A 25,514-nucleotide genomic window follows, 5' to 3' on the forward strand; every position below is an offset into this window, starting at 1 on the left:
TTAAGTACATGTCACGTGGACATGTCACCACGCTGTAGCGAAGAGATGCCTACGAGTACAGCGCAGTATAGTGTAACCTGTACATTGCTCTGAGGTGAGGTATGATCGTACGTAGCCTGCAAACGTATGCACTGGTCTGGTGGCCGAATGTCCAGGAGCGCAATCCTGCATACATTGCAATAGCAACAAACTACAATGAGCTCCGATGTCGTCATATAAGAACTTTTCACACGTTACAGTCAACTGAACGCTCGTGTCTTTCAGCGCCTTCAACATTTGCTCACATCTCGGGAAACAGGTACAATAGTTATTCTAAAATTTGGTTCTCTGAGAATCCCGTGGTAATGAATGTCTTATACGATCTGTGTACGACGTTTTCTGGGTGATCAGGAATTTACTAAAAATTAATGTTTACAGAGCACTGCTATCATTATTATCTTTGATACATCGTATGAAAAAAATTAATAAGGTATGATACAAGAACGATCGGTTATCGCTCAAACTCGGCATGAGCATGTGTCTGAAAGGGAGAATTACCATAAGCCCATATTGTAGTAAGTCTTTCGTATCAACTGCTAAGTGAGAAAGCTACAGGCTGTCAGCCAGCTGATCACAGTTCTTTGGTGCTGTATTGAGTAAACTGTCTCAGATGTACACAAAATAAAACAAATTTTACTGTATCCTTTATCCTGAATTTCAAATGTTAGATATGGACACTGTAACTGCAAGAAATAGTTATAGCTGCCTCGTGAATCTCATGTTTAGACATTTTATGTTTCCTGTTGACATACATCCTAATTTGTACAGGACTCTTCTCAAGGGTCATCATCCAGAGCGGCAACTTCATTGGACACCCAAACCCCTTGGAGTACGCTCGCTGGAACTCCTTCCGACTGGGTTCCATCCTTGGTTTAGAAACAAATAACTCACAGGAGCTGGTTGAATTCCTCCGTTCTCGCGACACGGCGGATCTTGTCGTGGACAACTCAGTCATCCTGACAGATGAGGTATGTTTCTTGTTGCCAGCAGCGATAAACACACTCACACACATACACACACTCACACGCACACGCACACACACACACACACACACACACACACACACACACACACGTACCACCTTCGTCAGATGCAGTGAACGCTGAAAGTCTCCTACAAAATGCTAACTAGGTACCACAACAGATTCACTCTTGTTTCAGTTGGTTTCCGGTTCAAAAATGGTTCAAATGGCTCTGAGCCCTATGGGACTTAACATCTGTGGTCATCTGTCCCCTAGAACTTAGAAGTACTTAAACCTAACTAACCCAAGGACATCACACACATCCATGCCCGAAGCAGTATTCAAACCTGCCACCGTAGCGGTCGCGCGGTTCCAGACTGTAGCGCCTAGAACCGCTCGGGCACCTCGGCCGGCTTGGTTTCCGGCATACACGTATGCTGTCACAGCAGATGCTAAAGTGTCCCGCGACTCCTCAAGTGATTTTCTTTGATATTTCGAGCATCACATTCAGTGAGCAGAGGTACATATGAATGATGGCATCTTCCGTACCTCAGAAACGGGAATTTGTTCTCCAATGTGCAGCTGTTGGGCGAATTGTTGCTGTCCAATAGTGAACTGGCACATATTTTCGTGACCTGTCTATCCACTGTTAAAACCTGCAGTCATCGACAGCGAAACTTTTCATCACATTGTTCCTGTTGATAACTCTTCACAGGAGCATGTGAAGTCCTCATACCTACACAACTGGTACCTGAGACAGAGTATGTCTCATGAAGTGCCCACGTAACATTTGGGTGGCATCAAATGTACTGGTATCGCTCGTCTTGCCCAATCTACACTCGTTTCTGACACAGGCAAAATATGTTGTTTTAAACAGGCTGGTCTTTCATTCGGGAATGGAGTCTACAGTCTCCATCCCTCCATCCTCACTTAGGTTTCCATTGGCTTCTATAAATTACTTCAGACGTATGTGAAGATATTACCTAACAGAAGGCCATTTCGACAACATGCCGCATCTTTACCAGACTAAAAGGTAAGTAAGAATGAATTACTTTTTCATTTTCATTTAAAATAAACACATCAAGAAAAGTTTTGTATCACCCCGGTTCCCAGAACTCCTGAAGAAAGGCGTTGACTGTGGATATTGTATCACAGACACAGTCCCAAAGACGTAAACAACCATGCATGACTAGCGCTTATTAGACGGAGTGAGTCCGCCAGTCGATCAGTTCCAATCATTCCACCAGGAAGGAGGTAAACGGATCGTGTTGTCTGTAGTTGCCATGCCTAGACAGTCAATAGCGCGGTTTGATAACGTCTGCATGATTACTTTGCTCCAGGAGGGCTCTCAACCAGGAAAGTGTCCAGGCGTTTCGCAGTGAACCAAAGCGATGTTGTTCGGGCATGTAGGAGATACTGTCGATGACATGCCTCTCTCAGGCTGCCCAGGGGCTACTACTGCAGTGGATGACAGCTGCCTACGGATTATGACTTAAAGGAACCATGACAACAACGCCACCATGCTGAATAACACTTTTCGTGCAGCCACAGGACGTCGTGCTACGACTCAAACTGTGCGCAACAGGCAGCATAATGCGCGACTTCACTCCCGACGTCCATGGCGAGGTCCAACTTTGCAACCACGACCCCGTGCAGCGCGGTACGGATGTGTCCAACAACATGCCGAATGGACCGCTCAGGATTGGCATCACCTTCTCTACACCGATGAGTGTCGCATATTCCTTCAACCAGACAATCGTCGGGGACGTGATTGAAGGCCACCCGGTCAGGCTGAACGCCCTAGACACACTGTCCAGCGAGTGCTGCAAGGTGGAGGTTCTATGCTGTTTTGGGGTGGCATTATGTGGGGCCGACGTACGCCGCTGGTTGTCATGGACGGCGCCGTAACGGCTGTACGATACGTGAACGCCATCCTCCGACCTATAGTGCAACCATATCGGCAGCATATTGGCAAGCCATTGGTCATCATGGACGACAAATCGCGCTTCCATTGTGCACATCTTGTGAATGACTTCCTTCAGGATAACGACATCGCTCTACTAGAGTGGCCAGAATGTTCTCCAGACATGAACCCTATCGAAAACACCTGGGATAGATTGAAAACGGCTGTTTATGGACAACGTGATCCATTAACCGCTCTGAGGGATCTACGCCGGATCGTCGTTGAAGAGTGGGCCAATCCGGACTAATAGTGCCTTGATGAAATTATGGATAGTATGCCAGAACGAATACAGGCATGCATCAATGCCAGAGGACGTGCTACTGGGCATTAGAGGTACCGGTATGTACAACAATCTGGACCACCAGCTCTGAAGGTCTCGCTGTATGGTGGTACAACATGCAATATGCGGTTTTCATGAGCAATAAAAAGGGCGGAAATGATGTTGATCTACATTCCGATTTTCTGTACAGGTTCTGGAACTCTCGTAACTGAGGTGATGCAAAACCCCTTTTTTGATGTGTGTATAATAACATGACGTGTCGAGCATGCTTATAAGACTGATTCACTGATGAACTGAATAAAATTATTACTACTACTGCTTCTACTACTATTTCTATTGATGCAGCTGCTGCTATTATATCTGGGCCCATAATAAATAAAGGCCCCACAAAGAACTTTTAACATCACATTAGTAGCCTTACCCATTATATATGCCGGCCAGAGTGGCCGAGCGGTTCTAGGCGCTACAGTCTGGAACCGCGCGACCGCTACGGTCGCAGGTTTGAATACTGCCTCGGGCATGGATGTGTGTGATGTCCTTAGGTTAGTTAGGTTTAAGTAGTTCTAAGTTCTAGGGGGCTGATGACCTCCGCTGTTAAGTCCCATACTGCTCAGAGCCATTTGAACCCATTATACACCTTGACATCGACTCTGTCCAGGGCCCACGGAAAATGAATGTCTCTTATCTTTGGCATATGTTATTGAGAGATTTCATGTATTTAAGTGCGCAATAATTAAGAATTATTACACTGGTGTGAAATAGTAACTCTCTCCCTAATGGGGATGGTCGCAGGACCTCGTAATACCTGAGTGTAACGTAGTTTGACGGACGCCAGAGGACACATATATCCTTGGTCCCCTGCTGCAAGGTCTGATATTATCCCACTAATGTGACACAGAACCATTGCATCCGCCATGGTGACAGTGGAACGCTGTGTGAAGACTGCAGCTAACTGCTCACCTCGGAAGGTAGTTTTGACTTAAGTGAGGTCAGCAGCAGTACACTTATTGGAACTGGATCTCCCCAACAATGCTGGTACACTTACTAAATGAATGTACTACATTTTCTGATATTTAAGATGTTTTTGGTGTCCACTAGGATGTACATACAACTGAGAAAAGTTTTTGAAATGCCATATCAAAACTTATGTAGAAGACACTCTGAAGTTGCTTCAGGATCTTATGTTCAAATGTGTGTGGATTTGTTAGGGGATGAACTACCGAGGTCATTGGTCCTCAGACTTACACACTGCTTAAACTAACATATGTTAAGAAAACACACACATCCATGCCCGATGGAGGACTCGAACCTCCGGCGGGAGAGGCCGCGCAGTCCGTGACATGGCACCTCAAACCAGGCGGCCACTCCGCACTGCAGGACCTTACCTTTGTTGCCAGAAGGTCCTTTATGTCACATAGCAAGGCAGGTATTAGTACTGTACAGTCTTATCAATCTTATACCATCATGAAATCCTTGTCAATGAGTAACTAACCATCTACACATTCCTAGAGTGAATAACTCATTTATATGGAAATCATATGAGGTAAAACGAAGATGAGACCTTCAGACCGAAAAAAAGCGAAGTGAGGCTGTTCTTTGTATGTGCACTTGGGCTGTCACTCCAGAAAGTTAACCTACCAAATGTGTGTTCCTTTTTCGTATACATGTTTCAGACAGCAAATTTTATCCCATTAAATAAGACACATAATATCTAATGTAATCAATAAAGGATACTTTTAAAGTGAAATTAAAGAATACTTGCTGTTTGATCCCAGCTGAAGGTCTTATACATCTATGAAGTGTGGTCACCACACGTCGAACCAGATCTCGACGGTGCCTTCCTCACGGAGTCATCAATTCAGACGCTCATCGACGGCCGTTTCCACAGAGTACCCATCATGACAGGAGTCACTTCCGGAGAGCTGGGTGAGTACTTTGGTGTTACAATTTCAGTGTTAATTATTACCACGTGAATCAATTCCATAGATTATCACTCCTCGCTGAGGTAGTGAACATTGCATTGTAGGTTGAAGAATAACTGATTTTCCATGTCGCTGATCTGAGGCTGTATATGCTATTGCAGATACGTTGCATTGTAGGTTGAAGAATAACTGATTTTCCATGTCGCTGATCTGAGGCTGTATATCCTATTGCAGAAACATTTGTGCCATTACAAGAGTTAAGTTTCGCACATACAACGTCTGCAAGAAAAAAAATTACACCGATCGCCTTGCCAAGGAACTATCGGCCACCTTGTATTAATAAGTGTCAACAGATGAGCAGCTTACTGCAGACATGTCCTTGGACCGTGTCGTAAAATGTGTATGGAATGTCACTCGCCGTGACTTTGTGCGATTACTCAATACAGCATGTTACAAAATGTCAGTTTTCACAAATCTGTATCTTCTACATTCTACATTAATTTAGATGGTATTTGGGGCGAATTTTAACTTACACATCGAAACAAAAGTTTCTCTTGGCACCAGTTGTAATTTGCCAATTAATGTGATTCCCATTAGTTGTCCTTCTGGTGCAGCTAGATCCTTCATAAGCCAATGTGCGATGATTCGAGATGGCGATAAAACAGGAACAAAAACTTTACATCTATATCGGGAGCGTAGCCTCAATGAAGGCTTAGTGACAAGGGGAAAACATATCTCAAATTGCACCATAGAACTCCAGGTCTCCCGTCTTTCACTTTGTTTAATTTGTTGTGGTGGGTTGTGAATTATTATGTCCATGTGCCTCCAATTGGAACAACTTTAGATGAGCTACAATACCGTATAGTAGAAGTAAATGCAATAATTCCAGACCTGCTCACGAGATTCACTGTGGACTGGATGCTTGTGATACACTCGCTGGAGTATATGTTGAACATTTATGAAAGATGAGTGTAAGATTTCATTTTAAACGTAATTGTGAAGGGTTCCTCAATGTCTTGTGTTTAAAACTTTTCCTCATAGTTTCACCTGTTATGTGTTTGACGTATATATTGAACACACCTCCTGCTCCTCCAGCTCCTCCTCGTCTCTGTGTCCATCTCATCCGCTCACTCTCTGTCTTCATTCTCCTTCCCCACTCTTTGTCCATTTCCTCCACCACACACCCTGACCTTATCTGCCTCTCCCCCTCCTTTGGATGATATCCTATCCCTTCTCTCTTACTGTCCCTACATCCCCCTGTTCCTTGTCCACATTCTTACCACCCCTGTACACCTACACCTGCCTCAAGCGGCTCCTCCCTCCTGCCATCGTTGACAGAACCGACTGCGGACCTTTGGCGCAGAGCCGGGTGGAGGGTCTGAATCAGAGGCTCAGACGGTTTTGCGACCGTGTTGGCTGCAGATTCCTTGACTTGCGCCGTAGGGTGGTGGAGTTTCGGGTTCCGCTGAATAGGTCAGGAGTTCAGTACACTCAGCTAGCTGCTACACGGGTAGCGCAGGCTGTGTGGCGTGGACTGGACGGTTTTTTAGGTTAGAAGGCCTCGGGAAAGTACGGGGTGGGCTGCAACCTCAAAGGGTGCATGGCAAATACAGGACGTGCTTGGATCAAGGAACAGTCGGAATTGTAGTTGCTCAATGGTACCCAACTACCACACCAAAAATCAGTAAAAGACCTTGGAATAATCTTGGATGAAACCTAAACTGGGAGGAACAAACAGTCACAGCTTGCCGGAAATCGCTCTCCTCCCTACATGCAATTCAAAAATTTAGAAAAATATTTCCAACCCATGTTAAACAAAAATTAGTCCAAACACTAGTCTTGCCTAATCTTAGTACTGTGATGTAGTTCAACACGGCACAAATAGTGAAAATTCGAGATGCCTCGAGCTAGTGATGAATGCTTGCGTTAGATACGTATGCAATATACGGTTGTATGATCATATCAGTCCTTCATACTCCCAGCTAGGTTGGATACGCCCACATAAGGCACGCGATCTCCACACGATGTGCTTACTTCATCGATTTCTTAGTCACTGGTGCCCCCAATACTTATCTTCTCACATTAAACACCTATCATCATTCCACAACCGCAATACCAGATCGGATACGTCTAGCATCTTGGCTGTACCTTTACATAACACAAAATCTTTCTCCTTGTCATTCTCCATCTCAGCCATACGACTATGGAACGCGCTCCCCTGTGATCTGCGTCTTATCCAGAACCACTCAACATTCAAGAGGGAACTCAAGACTTACTTATTAGGGACGGTATAGCCACCATTGTTGTGCCACTCTTATCTCTTTCTTTCTCCTCTCCATCATAGCTTCGAATTTTACCATTCTATTTCTCTTCCTCTAACCTATCTACCTCTTCTATATCTCATTCACCCCATTCTATCGTCTTATGTCTCTGCTTGGTGAGAATAACTCACAAGCTGCAAGAATATAACAAGAAAATTCCCAACTAGCAATAGGACTGACATTCATAAAAGAAAAATATGTTTACTTTCATATACATAGTCATTACTATTATTATTATTACTATTCTTGATTGTTATAATTATCATTGTGCTACTTTTATAATCTCTATTTTTTTTCTTTAACATTAATACTGTTGTTGTTGTTGTTGTTGTTGTGGTCTTCAGTCCTGGGACTGGTTTGATGCAGCTCTCCATGCTACTCTATCCTGTGCAAGCTCCTTCATCTCCCAGTACCTACTGCAACCTACATCCTTCTGAATCTGCTTAGTGTATTCATCTCTTGGTCTCCCTCTACGATTTGTACCCTCCACGCTGCCCTACAATGCTAAATTTGTGATCCCTTGATGCCTCAAAACATGTCCTACCAACCGATCCCTTCTTCTAGTCAAGTTGTGCCACAAACTTCTCTTCTCCCCAATCCCATTCAATACCTCCTCATTAGTTACGTGATCTACCCACCTTATCTTCAGCATTCTTCTGTAGCACCACATTTCGAAAGCTTCTATTCTCTTCTTGTCCAAACTAGTTATCGTCCATGTTTCACTTCCATACATGGCTACACTCCATACGAATACTTTCAGAAACGACTTCCTGACACTTAAATCAATACTCGATGTTAACAAATTTCTCTTCTTCAGAAACGATTTCCTTGCCATTGCCAGTATACATTTTATATCCTCTCTACTTCGACCATCATCAGTTATTTTGCTCCCCAAATAGCAAAACTTCTTTACTACTTTAAGTGTCTCATTTCCTAATCTAATTCCTTCAGCATCACCCGATTTAATTTGACTACATTCCATTATCCTCGTTTTGCTTAATACTGTATAACATGTTATATGTCCTTAATGCTCTGTAGAAACTGAAATTTGTTGAATCTGAGTATGCCTGGTTAGGTGTAAGAGAGTGCCTGGAGGCCCTAATCTTGCCAGGTAAAATAAATGTATAAATAAATAAATAAAATAAATTGTTGTAGTTGTGCAGGGAAAGTCCCTGAGCTTCAAGTGCTAGTAGAAAGCACAGAAGCTGAAATCGTTATAGGTACAGAAAGCTTGCTAAAGCCTGAAATAAGTTCTGCAGAAATTTTTACGAAGTCTCAGATGGTGTTCAGGAAAGATAGATTAGGCAGAACTGGTGGTGCAGTGGTTATGGTGTAGTGAAGTCGAAGTAGATACTCCGTGCGAATTGGTATGGGTGGACGTTACACTTAACAGCCGAACTAAGTGAGTAATTGGCTCCTTCTACCGACCCCCAGACTCCGATGATATAGTTGCTGAACAGTTCAGAGTACATTTGAGTCTCGTAACAAATAAATACCCCACTCATACGGTTATAGTTGGTGGGGACTTCAACCATCCCTCGATATGTTGGCAAAAATACTTGTTCAAAACCGGTGGTAGGCAGAAAACATCTTCCGAGATTGTCCTAAATGCTTTCTCCGAAAATTACGAGTATTTCGAGCAGTTAGTCCACGAACCCACGCGAATTGTAAATGGTTGCGAAAACACACTTGACCTCTTAGCCACAAACAATCCAGAGCTAATAGGGACCATCATGACTGATACTGGAATTAGTGATCACAAGGTCGTTGTAGCTAGGCTCAATACCGTTTCTTCCAAATCCACCAGAAACAAACGCAACATATTTTTAATTAAAAAAGCGAATAAAGTGTCACTAGAAACCTTCCTACGAGACAATCTCCATTCCTTCCGAACTGACTATGCAAATGTAGACGAGATGTGGAGCAAATTCAAAGATATAGCAGCAACAGCAATTGAGAGATTCATACCTCATAAATTGGTAAGAGATGGAACTGATCCCCCATGGTACACAAAACAGGTGCGAACGCTGTTGCAGAGGGAACGGAAAAGGCATACGAAGTTCAGAAGAACGAGAAATCCCGAAGATTGGCTAAAATTTACAGACGCGGGAAATTTGGCACGGACTTCAATGCGAGATGCCTTTAATAGGTTCCAAACCGAAACATTGTCTCGAAATTTGGTAGAAAATCCGAAGAAATTCTGGTCGTATGTAAAGTACACAAGCGGCAAGACGCAGTCAATACCTTCGCTGCGCAGTGCCGATGGTACTGTTACCGACGACTGTGCCGCTAAAGCGGAGTTATTGAACGCAGTTTTCCGAAATTCCTTCACCAGGGAAGACGAATGGACTATTCCAGAATTTGAAACACGAACAGCTGCTAGCATGAGTTTCTTAGAAGTAGATACCTTAAGGGTTGCGAAGCAACTTAAATCGCTTGATACGGGCAAGTCTTCAGGTCCAGATTGTATACCGATTAGGTTCCTTTCAGATTACGCTGATAGGATAGCTCCCTACTTAGCAATCATATACAACCGCTTGCTCACCGATAGATCTGTACCTACAGATTGGAAAATTGCGCAGGTCGCACCAGTGTTTAAGATGGGTAGTAGGAGTAATCCATCGAACTGCAGACCTATATCATTGACGTCGGTTTGCTGTAGGGTTTTGGAGCATATACTGTATTCAAACATTATGAATCACCTCGAAGGGAACCATCTATTGATAGGTAATCAGCATGGTTTCAGAAAACATCATTCTTGTGCAACGCAGCTAGCTCTTTATTCGCACGAAGTAATGGCCACTATCGACAGGGGATCTCAAGTTGATTCCGTATTTCTAGATTTCCGGAAAGCTTTTGACACCGTTCCTCACAAGCGACTTCTAATCAAGCTGCGGGCCTATAGGGTATCGTCTCAATTGTGCGACTGGATTCGTGATTTCCTGTCAGAAAGGTCGTAGTTCGTAGTAATAGACGGCAAATCATCGAGTAAAAGTGAAGTGATATCAGGTGTTCCCCAGGCAAGCGTCCTGGGACCTCTGCTGTTCCTGATCTATATAAATGACCTGGGTGACAATCTGAGCAGTTCTCTTAGGTTGTTCGCAGATGATGCTGTAATTTACCGTCTAGTAAGGTCATCCGAAGACCAGTAGAAGAGATTGCTGTATGGTGTGGCAGGTGGCAGTTGACGCTAAATAACGAAAAGTGTGAGGTGATGAACATGAGTTCCAAAAGAAATCCGTTGAAATTAGATTACTCGATAAATAGTACAATTCTCAAGGCTGTCAATTCAACTAAGTACCTGGGTGTTAAAATTACGAACAGCTTCAGTTGGAAAGACCATATAGATAATGTTGTGGGGAAGACGAAGGTTGCCTTTCATTGGCAGGACACTTGGAAGATGCAACAAGTCCACTAAAGAGACAGCTTACACTACACTCGTTCGTCCTCTGTTAGAATATTGCTGCGCGGTTTGGGATCCTTACCAGATGTGATTGACGGAGGACATCGAAAGGGTGCAGAAAAGGGCAGCTCGTTTTGTATTATCACGTAATAGGGGAGAGAGTGTGGCAGATATGATACGCGAGTTGGGATGGAAGTCATTAAAGCAAAGACTTTTTCATCGCGGCGAAATCTATTTACGAAATTTCAGCGGCCAACTTTCTCTTCAGAATGCGAAAATATTTTGTTGAGCTCAACCTACATAGGTAGCAATTATTATCAAAATAAAATGAGAGAAATCAGAGCTCGAACAGAAAGGTTTAGGTGTTCGTTTTTCCCGCGCGCTGTTCGGGAGTGGAATGGTAGAGAGATAGTATGATTGTGGTTCGATGAACCCTCTGCCAAGCACTTAAATGTGAGTTGCAGAGTAGTCATGTAGATGTAGATGTATCCACTTCCTCCTCCACCTCACTCTACTCATCCCCATATTTGTCTCGTCCCTATCCAAGCTCAATAGCATATGTAGCTCCTAAAGCACACTTCAATAAAATGTGATGATACTACTCCAATATAAGAGACCTGTCATGAAGGGCAGCCTACATATTGGGCCTCATAAAACCGTCTCTTGCACTGTCATGTAGGCTGCCATGCAGAGCAGGATGATTGGGCAGGCTGATACTGTTCCCACACAACACACTGTCATGCAGGGACCCTACAGTGCTGATATGTCTGAGATCTGTGACTTTTTTGCCAGATCTGATTGATATTAACGCAGGGTTTTGGGATGAGATGCCAGACACGCACACGTACACTCACATAGACACACACTCTGCTGTATGTGTATAAAATTTATATGTAAAAGGTTTACCTTTGAAGAACTTGATAATTCTTTTGAAAATAAAAATGCTGTAGTACCATGCCTAAGATCAAATTCATCCAAAATTTCTATTTTCATTCATGTACAGGCAATAGTCCTGTTGTAGAACTGTATGAATCTCTGAAATAAAACTATTTGTTAGCTACCACTGAATGAATCGATATTTATTAAACTTGTCACACTAAAAGAACTCTGCAGAAACCAGTCTCATAACACGTGATGACACTGCCCCTTGAAATTTAATAACTCGTATTTCCTTTTTAGTAGATCTAGTAGAGTTATATCGCACCGATAGTCTAAAGGGCATCACTTAACTATTGTTATCTGGCAGGTTACAAAATGGTTAACGACACAGAGAAAGTGGAGATACTCAACAACCAATTTGTCAAGTCGGTGGCACCCTGTTTGCACCTTGCTACTGCACAGCAGCAGCAGGAGGCAGCTCTCAAAATGAGGGAGTTCTACTTCGGTAATGGCACTGTCTCTGTGGACAATCCTGACCCTGTTGTGGACGTAAGTAAACCAGAAGCTTTTTCTCAGTCTATAGGCAAGTCTGCCAACCGGAGTGCTAGTTTATTGAGAAAGGTCACCTTCCCTACTTGGTATATGGTCTATTACGGTTCCTTCTACTAGTACCAATCCACATTTATTTGATATTGCGGAAGGTTTTATTTCTTGTATTCACTAGAGATCGGCAATATCATGCACTGATGAAAATGTTATAACATGTAACAGTTTTGAAATGTATAATTACAATTAATTTTGTGGTTGATCTTATGCTCCACCTCAAATTTCTTCCGCATTTTAACATTATGAAACATACTACATTAATTTCTTTTACGAGCTGCCACCGAAATTCACGTTGGAGACAGAAAACCTATATATATTCTTCTGCATATCTTTTAAATTTTCAGATTGCGTTTTCTTTAGATATAAGCGAACATTTTGATGTTGTATAAGAAAAAGCCTTTCGATGGATAAGTTGTCAAGTGAATGGTCATTGTCATTCACATCCATCCTATACAGGAGTCTTAATTGTCCAGCTTGTGTATTTACCTTTAGTCTCTCCTATCTACTGTCGTACTCTAATCATTTCAAGATGTCCTCCAACAACATTTCTGTAACACTAAAGGGGACCATGCAACTATCTTTAAAACATACCCAACCTTGCACTAGCCTACAAGTCCTCCTCGCGTCTTTCAGCATTTGTGTATTGCCCGGTTGTTTCTTGAACAGATTTACATCATCATGACTACTGACTAAAGTCTCAGTACAAACAGCTAATGACGTGTCACGCCTGTCTTTGCTGTTTGTGTTGGCTTTTACGTCCCTACACAAATAGCCATCTATGTACAGTTTCTAGTCTACAGTTGTTAATTTGTAAAATTTATTAGCATATTTTTAACTGTCTTAAGTAGGAAGAAAATAATATTTTTGGTTAAGTAAAGTGAGAGCTATAACTTGTTAGGAACGAATGTTCAGAGCTAAACAGTATCTAATAATGTACTATGTAAGTTAAATTAGAATACTATAGATAGTTTAAAACGCAATGGTAGCTACGGCCTACGTAATTAGATAATAAAAAGATGTAAAGTACTGACAGAAATTCTACCAACATACTTATCACTGAGAACCTATAAAAATCAGTCATAGTTAACCACATTAACTCAGTTAAATCAACAGGTAAATTCAGATTTGCGAGTTTCTCCTTTCTCAATTTAACAGTGATTCATCTTATTGCATGTACCTACTAGATATATATAAATTTTTAATTCTTCTGCACACAGGAGGAGAATGAATGCCATATGTACCTTTTAGTGTCATCACAGACGTTTGATAAGAACATTTTAGGTTCGTTTAAGTAGCTACCAGAGAACTACTTCCATGTGTCAGAGAAAAGACGTTACTGTGGATGCGCAGCTACAATGGTGTATGATCCCTGTGCCTGGTGTCTGCGCTGCTGAAACGCTTCTCGTATCATTTCTAGTTGTAACCCTTGGTATATCGGTGCTTGGTCATCTGTGGCACTAGTTGTCAACAACCATTTTATTTTTACCACACGCTATATTCCGTCATTCTAAATAATGTGAGTTTGGTAGTTGTCGTATTACAATTTTCCCGCTAAGGAAATTGAGATGCTTAGTTACGTGAATGCTTCAAATATCGTTGGATTTCTTTTTCTTTTTTCTTTTGGTTACTCGATGTACTTAAAATCCACAAATGCGACGGTAGTGTATAAAGGCGTTATCTTCAGTATATCTCTGTTTACAGTCCCGAAACAAGTTACTTTTTTAATCTTTTAGATCATGAATCCTATGCTTGCACTTATGCAACAGTCATAAAGTACTTCCAAAAAGGCACATAGAACAAGCACACTGCTCTAGCATAGCGGAAAATATTGCATGTGTTTTACTTTGTCAACTTTTATATTAGAATTCCTTAAAGTAAAGGGCTATTTTTATAAAGCCAAGGCTTTTGTTGTAAGAGCATAGTGATTAATTCTGTGTCTTTACTTCCAACAAACTTAGATGATCTTAGTACGCGACCTTTGATAAGATGTAAAATTGGTGAATATTGGAAGAAGATGTCTTCTACTTACATTGCTTAGCTTTGTGCTGTTAACTGCTGTTTTATGCATGAGAATAATGCCTGAACTTGGTGAAGAAGGTAACCAGAACACATATTGCGCTTTTAAATCAGAGACAGAAGCGTGTCAGTCTCTAGTCTTATATTATACACTAAATCACTCTTTCTGCTCAGCTTCAAGTTGAAACTAATCTGCTGCCTTATTAAATTTTTGTTACTCCTATTTAATGTCTGTCAGTTAGGCACAGCAGCAACAGTACCGAAATAACTCCTGGAATGTGTAGTCTAAAAATTCACACTAAAGTACTGGTATTAAGCTTTTCAGTGTGGTTTTCTAGATGCCAGTTTTTCTTGGACTATTCTCTGTCATTTTGTTCTTTATTAGGTAATAACATGTAATCTGTTAGGACTATATTTACGAGGAAATGAAAATGAGCACTTAAAATTGAGCAACAGTTGAAACTAAGCAGCAATGTAGAATCTAAATTAACTGTTATTCAGCCGCCAAGAACAGTACATTTTAGTTGGTTAATAAAAGCCAAATTTCTTTAGCAAGACGAAAAAAATAACTTCAGTATTTTGCTAGGCTATTAATGTTTGATTTGCTAGTAAAGTGGAAATAAAATAGGACCAGAGAACTGCAAGAAATGTCATATTATGCCTACGGCAATTGTGTAAACGTATTTTAATTCACTATATATCTCCTGGGTACAGAAATTTGATTTGTTTTGATGCAACTTAAAACATCAAAATTACGAAACATAAACACCGGTCAGGTGGAGACTAAGTCCTACCCCATTAGAGCTCAAATAGCTATTTTCATTCGAGGAACCTGCAGATAGACAGTTTGAGAAAAATTTTTCCGAGCAGATTCTGGTTTCCTCTTTTGTCTTGCTTCTCGCTGCTTAAATAACTGACAGCCACTCTGAAATTAACCAAAACGGGAGAAGGCGCTGATGAAATGCGAATTCAATTGTTTAGACGAACCTTTTAACACCAATAGAGGCCGAATCAGTATTGCATCTACTTTTCGTGTGTTATGGGAACATTCATTTTCTCTGCGTTGTTGTTTCCTAGCAAGGCAAAGACTGATTTGGAATCTGGTAGAATAATCCTTCCTTGGTAATGTATTTAATAGAAAGAAGATCTACAAGGATTGTGATTAGTTACGCTGTCATGACTGTTGCCTTTTACTAGGGTAAATTTTACGCTATTTTGCCTTGTATTGTCACAGTATGTTCTGTTCCGTATCTTCATGTCAACTCCAATCCATAACTCTCTGGATAATATCAAAACTCATATACATTACGTTTCTTTTCTGGACCGTATCGCAACTTCAGACTTCACTCTACTTGGGCTTCACAAACATCAAATTAATTTCTTTGGTAATAACGGAAGGAACATCTAATGTTAGCATGCTTATGGTAGAGAGTAGATACAAATATCTAGAAACTCAACATATAAACATATCAAATGGGAATAAAATTTTATACCTAAGCGACAATAAACTGTAGTTGTCGACCACCCAAAAGTCTAATTGTTTTTCTTTGCGTAATCAGTCCTCTGATTGTTTTGCTGCAGCCCGCACCAATTACTCTCTTGTGCCGACCTCTAAGCACTTGCAACCTACGTCCTCAGTTATTTGCTGGAGCTATTCCAATCTCCGTCTTCTTCTACAGTTTCTGTCCTCTACAGCTGACTCTAGCACCATGGATGTCATTCCCTGATGTCCTAACAGATGTCCTATCATTCTGTCGCTTCTCCTGGTCAGTGTTTTCCACATATTCCTCTCCTCTCTGATTATGCGCCGAACCTCCTTATTCCTAACCTTATCATTTCACTGCCATACAATACTGTGCTTCAAACGTATCTTCTCAGAAATTTCATCCTCGAATTAAGGCATGTGTTTGATGCTACCAAACTTCTTTTGCTCAGGAATGCCAATTTTTCCAGTGCTAGTCTGCTTTCGATGTCCTCCTTGACCCGTCCGTCATTAGTTACTTTCCTGCCTAGGTAGCAGAATTCCTTAACTTCATCTTCTTCGTGACCATCAATCCTGGTGGTTAGATTCTGGATGTTCTCATTTCTGCTATTTCTCATCAGTTGCGTGTTTCTTGGATTTACTCCCAATCTATATTCTGTACTCATTAGACTGTTCATTACCTTCAGCAGATCATTTAATTCTTCTCTACTTTCAGTCAAGATAGCAATGCCATCAGCAAATCGTATCATTGATATCCTTTCACCTTGAATTTTGATTCCACTCCTGAACATTTATTTCCGTCATTGCTTCTTCGATGTACAGATTGAGCAGTAGGGGCAAACGACTGCATCCCTGCCTGCTCTGCTCTGCTCTGCTGCTATTGATAAACGAAATATTCCAAAATGCACGAACATTATAATCAAAAGAAATTTCGAGAACCTTGCAGGAACGACAAATAAGATTACTAACAAACAAGCAATTGGTGATTGTCATATTTGAACTGGCGAACAGCCACGTTCCAGATAGCGATACTAACTGCCAAGCCACGCTCGGCACTGTTTACCAACCGAAGTTCCAAAATTTGTCGTGGGAGCTGACTACAGTAACCTCGGTCTAGATCTTCTCATTGATCCTCTGTGTGGTAGCGCTAGCTGGATCCTTGTATTGTGATTGTTTTGTCACCTCCTCCTCACTATGACGAGCATCAAAAGTAGCCCCGCACATGGAAGCTGCGCGATCGTCGAGTGAGTATTCAAAATCTTTGAACGAGAAGCCCCATCGTCGATCTGCTCCTCATACGGAGGAGATGGGCGACGTCTCTGAGCTTTTATCTTCTTGATGTGAGTTAGTATATAATATCCGACAAGCGGTAAGCATTCGAAACAGCCTAGAGTAGTGCTTTAGTATATTTTCCTAAAATCCCACTTCCGAGCAGGCGTGAAATTCCATACCAAGTCTCTTGGTATATTTCTGTTCTTGGCGTTACAGCGCTCTCTGTGTTGCTCCTGTGCCTCCAGGGTCTGATAGCCGGCTGCCTTGCTTCTTCGGTCCTGCTGATGAGATATTTCATGTAGTCATCCTGAGTGTCGTTCGGTTAAAATGGGTGCAGTGTGTCCATTGTCGTTTTTGGCTCACGATCACAGAGGAGAAAGAACGTTGTGAAGCCTATAGTGTCTTGCTTTGTTGTGTAATGTGCGAATTGAATGCCACAGTGGGCAGTATTGTATCCCAATCTGCTTGTTCGACATCAACACACATCGAAAGCTTAGCTGCCAACATCTTATTAAAGAGTTCAGTGAGACCATTCATCGGCGGATGGTAGTCAGTTTTCATCCTGGGGATGACGTCACAACTTCTAATTATCTCTGATACTAGTCTCCACTGGAGAACTTTTCCACTCTCAGAACATCGTCTCACGGGATACACCTTGCTTCAAAATGATGTCTACTACAAGAAACCTTGTAATTTCCGGACAGTGGCACAGCTTTTATGGTGGGTACGCAGATATGTTAGTAGTGGCAGACTAATAGCCATCTAATCTCGATCGTCGGCTTCGAGAACATCCGCCAAAAACTCTATTCCATTCTAATGGAATGGGGCAGCAGATTCCCCAGAGATAAATTTGGCATATGCTTCCACCCTTGTCATTCACTGTAGCGACACACAAAGCGTCTTAACTCATAGATGGAGACTTGGCCAGTGATACCCGAGTCTGTATCTCCCTTGAGTCTTCATGAAGCCGAGATTACAAGTAGAAAAACTTCTGGACAGCCGTCCGCAGAAGAGCTGGGATGATGAGCAGCCCCTTCCCGCCCATCTGATTTCTTACACAATGTTTCGTTCTTTAACTGGAATTCCTCTTTGACCTGTTGTTCATTCTTCAGGGCTTGTATGGTTTTCAGCAATGCTGGAGCTTCCCTCCGTTCCAAAGCAATTCTATTTAATGTAGTGATTACTCAGATTTCGTATACGTTGCTGTGTTCCAGTAGATTATTCCTTTATAGAAAGTCGGCGTTCTTAGCGTCCGTTGTTGTACAGCATTGTGACGTAGTGTTCCTGAAGCCCATCTTACCAGACGACCCGGTGGTTCCTCCAGGCTAGTCAGCTAACCTAGAGAATTGTACACCGTCACAGCGGTCAATCGTTTGCCAAATAAATACAGTCGGAACTTGTTAGTGGGCCAGACTAATGGAAGACAAATGGTTCAAATGGCTCTGAACACTATGGGACTTAACATATCAGGTCATCAGTCCCCTAGCCCTTAGAACTACTTAAACCTAACTAACCTAAGAACATCACACGCATCCATGCCAGAGGCCGGATTCGAACTTGCGACCGTAGCGGTCTCGCGGCTCCAGACTGAAGCACCTAGAACCGCTCGGCCACTCCGGCAGGCAATGGCAGACATACTTCGTCGGTTGTTGAGTAGTTCATCTCGGATTTGAACCCTACTCTGGAAACATAAGCTATCACTTTCTCAAAACCTTCTTGAATGTGTACTAGAACTTAGCTATCCCATAACCATTAACGTTGTTATTATTTTTATCATACAATGCTAGAACTGCAGGAGATGTTAGTGCCTTCTTAAGCACAAGGAAACATCTTTCTTGCACCTCATTTCAGATAAGACTGACTTCATCTTGCAGGAGCTCTTGCAAGGGATTTCTCTTGATGCATGAGTCCTTTCTCAGTCGCCAGTAGTAAGAGCATATCTCAAAAAACTCTTCACATCACCAATGTGCCAAGGAGCCAGGACATCAATGGCTGTTTTTATATCCTCTGGATCGGGTGGGACTCCATCGCCATGTGCCCCAAGATATTTTTCTTAGACATTAAAGAGCTGTTTTTCCGTATAGAGGCCGAGAACTTCAGCCTGAACACATTTCAGCAATGTTGACTGCCAACTTAGATGTTCTTCAAATTATTCCAAATTAACGACAATGCCATCCATACAGCAAAAATATGTCTTTCATTTAAGGCATCGAAGCTGACTGTCCATCATACGTTCAAAAGTGCCTAGAGGTTTAACGTAGTCTAAACGGCATAATTTTGTACCGTTAGATGTTGTAAGGCGTTATGAATACAGTCTTTTCCCGATCACCCTCGCCCACTTCGATCTGCCAGTACCTTGTCTGCATGTCCGAAACTAATAAATACTTTGATCCTCTCAGGAAGTCTAGGGTGAATTCAATGTGCCGGAACGAATAGGTATCTTTTTTGTTATTTTTTTCAGACAGCGGTAGTAGACACAGAAAAGCCACATGTCATCCTTCTTCTTCACAAGGATCACAAGACAGGACGAAAGACCCCTGAAAGTTCAGTGATGTCATCGTGCAGCATTTTATCCACTTTCTCCCGAATTTTCGTATTTTATTTGTGTCGTACACCAGTCGGCGACGCACTGTTAAAGCGTTGTATAATTGGTGGATGATCCCCAGTCTTGATATGGTGTACTCGTCTTATCTTTCCACCACTTTGATTCTAAAATCATTTGAAACCTTTCCCAGAACGGTCGTCGTATCTTGGTCAGATCAGTTCCTATTGACAGTTCATTGGCGGCCTCTTCCACTCTGTCGACTCTAGTGGTAGCGGAGCACGATTCTTCTTTGATGGCATCAAGCTACCCGTCCTGGACTGGTTCGAATGCAGCCACTCACATATCTCTGGGGTTGAGTTGTGACTCTTAGTGACAGTTAGTGTTCCAAATTGCAGTGCATACGATCACCGCTAGCATGTAGATTTATTTTGTGAGCCTGAGTAGATTTTTGTAACCGACAAAATCTTTACAGTTCAATTGAGCATCTCGATTGACGACTGGAACTAGTCTTGTTGATAGCGGCGGGAAAACAACACCTTTAATGGATAGCAACCGTCCAGAGCAGTATACAGTTGTCAGCCAGAACATTATGATACCTACATAATAGACGGTACGTCACCTTCGGCACGGATAACAGCGGCGGCGCGTCTTGCCATGGAAGCAGTGAGGCCTTGATATGGCGTTCGAGGGAATTAGCACCACTTGTGCACACACAAGTCACCTAATTCCTGTAAATTTCGGGGAGGGGTGCGATGAGCTCTGACACCACGTTCAATCACACCCAAATGTGCCAATTGATGTGCTAGCCTCCCAACTCGCCATATCAGGTTCAGATCTGGCGCTGGGACGCCAGCCTATCAATTGGAACTGGCCACTATGTTTCTCGAACGACTCCGTCACCCTCCTGGCCCTGTGACATGGTCATTATCCTTTTGAAAAATGCCACTGCTGTCGGGAAACAGGTTATAAGTGTACAATACTCTGTGGGCGTCATGCTGCCTCGCACGAGCTCCACTGGGCCCACGGATGCCCACATGAATGTTCCTCAGAAGACAATGGAGCCGCCGCCAGCTCCCCTCCTTTCCACAGTACAGGTGTTCAGGAACTGTTCACCTGGAAGACGGCGGATTCGCACCCTCCCATCAGCATCATGAAGAAGGTGTCGTGATTCATCAGGCCGTGCAATGCACTGCCAGAGTGCCAAAGACCAGTGCCAATTGCCACATGCCAATAGTTGCAGTTATCGTTGAGTTAACATTGGCGCATGCATGAGTCGTCGGCTATGGAGTCCCATCGTAAAGAGTTTCCTGTGCCCTGCGTGTTCAGACACATTTGCAGCCTGCCAAGCATTAAAGTCTGATGTTAGTACCACCACAGTTCACCAGTTGTCCTTTTTTACCAGTTTGTCCACCCTTCGATGTCCGACATCTGTAATGGGTGTTGGCCGCCCAAACCCATGATGTCTTGATGGGGTTTCACCTTGGGGTCGCCACGTGTCGAAGACATTCACGACAGCACTTCTGGAATACTAGGAAAGACGTGCAGTTTCTGAAACGCTTGTGTTGAGCCTCAACTGGCCATTGGTCAGACTCAGATAGATCGCGCGCCTTCCCCATTGTACACACAGACAGCACGCTCCTGATTCTACACGCAGTGTGCGTGTGTCCGACTAGCAGTCACTACACAGCAGGTGACCCTGCTATCCCTGGACGGGTTTATATCAGTAGGAGGTCAGTAGTCATAATGTTCTGGCTGACCAGTGTGTGTTATGTGCACCTTTTCTGGGATATATATATTGTGTCCTCTCCAGACATGTCTGAAAGAACACACACTATTTTAATCCTGCAGCCACTATGAATCAAGACACAAAGGAATTAAAGAAATTATCTGGCAGTGGGTATTGATTTGTACAAATGGGCAATGCAAAATTTGTGTCGGACTGGAATTCGAACCTGGGTCTTCCGCTTACTCCGCAGATGCGCTGAACCTACACCATCTGGACACAGAGGAGAGGGTAATAGCATGGACTACCCTAGCACACCTCCAGTCAAACCCAAATTCTCAAATTATTCCACACACTACTGATGAAGTGCCCCTGATGATTAGCCTCATTACACGCGGCATCTCACCGATTCCCGAAAGAGTTCGAGCTTCATGTGTATCTGCACTGAAGGGATCACTGGCCATCATCGCCCTAATGAAGTATGTCGAGTCTGTTATTCTGGACCCGTCTGAAAGGACAACGTTCTGGTCCTGCAACCGCCATGAATCAAGATAGAAAGGAATTAGAGAAGTTAACTTGCAGTGGACACTGATTTACACTAATGGGGCAAATTGAAAATTTGTCCGTGACCGGCCGGAGCGACCAATAATCCCTTCAGTGCAGCTGGTTTTGGAATCCAATTATCTCCTGAATATAGCATGGGAATGACGAACTGCCTGTGTTCCGGTTGCTGTTCATGTTGGTGATAGCTTTTACATTGCCACGGTGATTTAATTATTTTGAAGTAACCGTCTTCTCCAACAAACAGTCCCATTTCTGAAACACCAGCATATCGAAAGAAGGGTCGCAATTGATGTAGACCACGTAACACTGAAGGCATGGTTATTACGAACACCAACGTACAGCCAGAACGGACCTAATCTCCTGGACGGAGACTGCTAATATTTATATAAACATTGAATTTTCCAGAATATAGAAACATGAGAGGTTGCGGGAAATTTCCAGAAATGTTAAGCACTTAATAACAAAGAACTGATGACCGGGACTGAACTGGCGATCAGCTGTACATCATTGAGCGACGCTAACCGCTACGCCACGCTGCGTGCAGCACAGCGTGCGGCAGTATCAAAGAGAGTAAAGAAAGAGTGCCAAACTAGTTACAAAACAGAAACACAGCCATGAAGGAATTCGGATTTTTCCTATTAAGAAAAGAAAAAGCAACAGTCGACCTGAATGGAATTTAAAAGAGCCTCTTAAATTAACATTGTTTCGCATTATGGTGTCGTATGGAAATGTAATCCAGAGAGAGAGGGAGAGAGAGAGAGTGACGATAAACACAAGGTCTGCACAATATAAGTATGAGTAATAAATTTTTGAAAAGACAAGCTTACTGTCGCATAGAAATAAAGGATGCAGTTTTATTTAGTACACTCCTTTAGAGGAGAACAGAGAAGATTTCAAGGCCCTTCGGACAAAAACTTTACAGCGTCTGTAATTTAAGATATTTGGGAAGCGAAGTTTTTATTTCAGTAAGGCGATGGAACGAAAAAAGTTGGAAAGAAAGATGCAGCATTGGAGAAGGGTCTTTCGATCTAGTAGTAGATAACACTGTAAATAATTATTAAAATTAATAGATGGATGAATGTTTAATCGGGAAACGTGTCAAGGGGTGACGTCTGTTGGTGGCAAATACCGTTATCCATCTACTTTAGGGATCAAGTAAAGAGAAGATCGTTACTTATAAAGGAATACAGAAGACCTTTAGAAAACAAATTTAACTGTCAAATTGTGTCCGAAAATTAGAACTGAAATGTAACAAATTTGAAAGAGGAAAGATCATACTTCATGAAAGTTGGTAATTTCGTTACTGTATTGAATCACACTTGTATAACGATGAGTCTAGTCTTTGTAGACAGAATTCGATTTATCACAACTTGATACGTCCATTGTGAGACTACTGCAGCATTAATAACATTAATTTTTCTTATTATAGTTCAACAACGACATGATATTTTTCGAGCCAACGGACGCGCTGGTGAGGAAAGTGTCCGAGCTAAGTGACACACCAGTGTTCTATTATGAATTCGACTATCGCGGGAAGATAGTCCAATCTACGAATTGGGGTGAGTACAAAGATATTACCTCATGTAACATAAACATATCTGATTGCTGTCGCAGCGGCGTGTTGAGACTGTGCCACGTTCCCAAATTAACATAGTGTCATCGAAACAAGACATTTGGTAAGAGCGAGAATAGTCACACTCATCGTTAGATGACGCTCCAAGGCTAGCGCAAACATTGCCGACACCACTATTAATCAGGACGGCCATTTCTGACCCAGAATGACCTTTACCCATGCTGTGGGCTGGTAATACCACTCAGTGTACAATAATGATCTTTTTTAAGAATACAGAACAGCTGCCACTTCGCAGTGGCGTGTTGAGACTGTTGAGTGGTGTAAAGTGCACGCAGCCTGAATAGCTGACAGAGATGTGTAACTGGCCGGAGTTTCTAGGGAAGAACCTCTCCCTAGGTTTCATACCCTGAAACCTAGGTCTCCCTAGGTTTCATACCCTGAAACCTAGGGAATGGTCTTCTCTCAGTGGTATTTGTTCGAGAACAGAAACTATCAGGCGTAGCCAGCTGCTCTAAATCAGCAGTTACAACCAGATGATGATACTAAATGTTCAAATGTGTGTGAATTCTTATGGGACTTAACTGTTAAGGTCATCAGTCCCTAAGCTTATACATTACTTAACCTAAATTATCCTAAGGACAAACACACATACCTATGCCCGAGGAAGGACTCGAACCTCCGCCGGGACCGGCGGCACAGCCCATGAATGTAGCGCGTAAGACAGCTCGGCTAATCCCGCGCGGCGCTGATGATACTGCTCGGTGAGATTATAGCTGCTCGCCCACACATCGGACTGACTTCTGTGGAGGTTTTCATAGCGTCGGTGGTAGTCTCAAGTCCAAAAACGAGTGCTGCTAGTTACTGAGAGTGCGGGTGGTGGAGGTGTGGGAGCAATTTACACCAGCAGATCACTACTTTAAAACCCACTAACGTTTAAATTTATGCAGACTGGACCTACACATACTTCTGGTCATTATAACTGCATCGATATGAAATAAAGAAATTTTAATGATTGTGGTGGCATGCATAATTAAATTTGTAGATCACTGGAGTTATACAGAGTGAAAAAAATTAGTACACTATTGTAGAGGTACGGTTGAGTTAGGATGAAGGGGAGAAGTGGGCACACAGGTTTGTCACGAAATTTCTTAAAAGAAGTCCATAACCAGAAGAATTTGTGTCGCAGGAGTTTGTTGGCTTCAAGTCTTACCGCTAATGGATACAGCGATGATGTGACAGCCAGAATAAGGGCCTGTTGCCAGAGAAGAGGAGCTAGAAAATGCGTCTGGTTGGGAGGAATGCTGGTAGGCAAAGAGAGTGACACCGCGATACTAGTCAGCTCACTCTGTATCCTCCGTCACAGCTTCTAGCCGTCCAATTGGCTGGTAGATGTGCACTACAACGTGTCCGTCAGGAGTGCCTTTGCACTAGCGTCCCCTGCTCAGCAGCACCACATGTAGGAATGGTGCCAAGAGAACTAAGCACAGCTAATTTCGTATTTAGAAATATCCGGTGCTCCACTGATCCAGGCCCAGCCACTATTCCAATGCATGATGCATTAGCAGTAGTCATGAGAATAAAACGAAACGCAACATAATTTTGAAATATCCCTCAATCGTCTCGATAATACACTCAGTCTGAGTACTCGTGACGCATGAAATGCTGCTACATCTGGTAGTAACTACAGACCGGAGTTGTATCGAGTCACACTAACCGTATATGACAGATGTGGGTATCTCAGAATCTCATTCCGTGGCGCTTCAATTTTACGCCGAAGGTCATTAACTGCCATGGCTGGCGAGTGGAGGCGTGTCAGTATCTCACCCAGCCAAGAAAATACATTTTCTTTGGACGTGAGGTCTGGAGAATGATGAACAGAGTGCCAGCCGACAACCGTCTCCGTAGAGATATTCTCGTTGAAACATGACGTCATAGTCTTCGAAACTATAGTACAGCCACCAGCT

At 42.7% G+C, this 25,514-nt stretch overlaps 1 protein-coding gene across 1 annotated transcript in view; it reads left to right on the forward strand.

Annotated features, from left to right (window-relative positions):
• The window catches only part of LOC124789283 (carboxylesterase 5A-like), an 88,918-nt gene that overhangs the window by 58,312 nt on the left and 5,092 nt on the right, over nucleotides 1-25,514 (forward strand). The window contains exons 5-8 of the mRNA XM_047256589.1: nucleotides 808-1,007; nucleotides 5,019-5,169; nucleotides 12,136-12,317; nucleotides 23,407-23,536. Of these exons, the coding sequence (XP_047112545.1) occupies nucleotides 808-1,007; nucleotides 5,019-5,169; nucleotides 12,136-12,317; nucleotides 23,407-23,536 (663 nt within the window). The remainder of the gene's footprint in view (nucleotides 1-807; nucleotides 1,008-5,018; nucleotides 5,170-12,135; nucleotides 12,318-23,406; nucleotides 23,537-25,514) is intronic.

The sequence above is a fragment of the Schistocerca piceifrons genome, chromosome 3 (assembly GCF_021461385.2).
Source record: "Schistocerca piceifrons isolate TAMUIC-IGC-003096 chromosome 3, iqSchPice1.1, whole genome shotgun sequence".
Lineage (NCBI taxonomy): Eukaryota > Metazoa > Arthropoda > Insecta > Orthoptera > Acrididae > Schistocerca > Schistocerca piceifrons.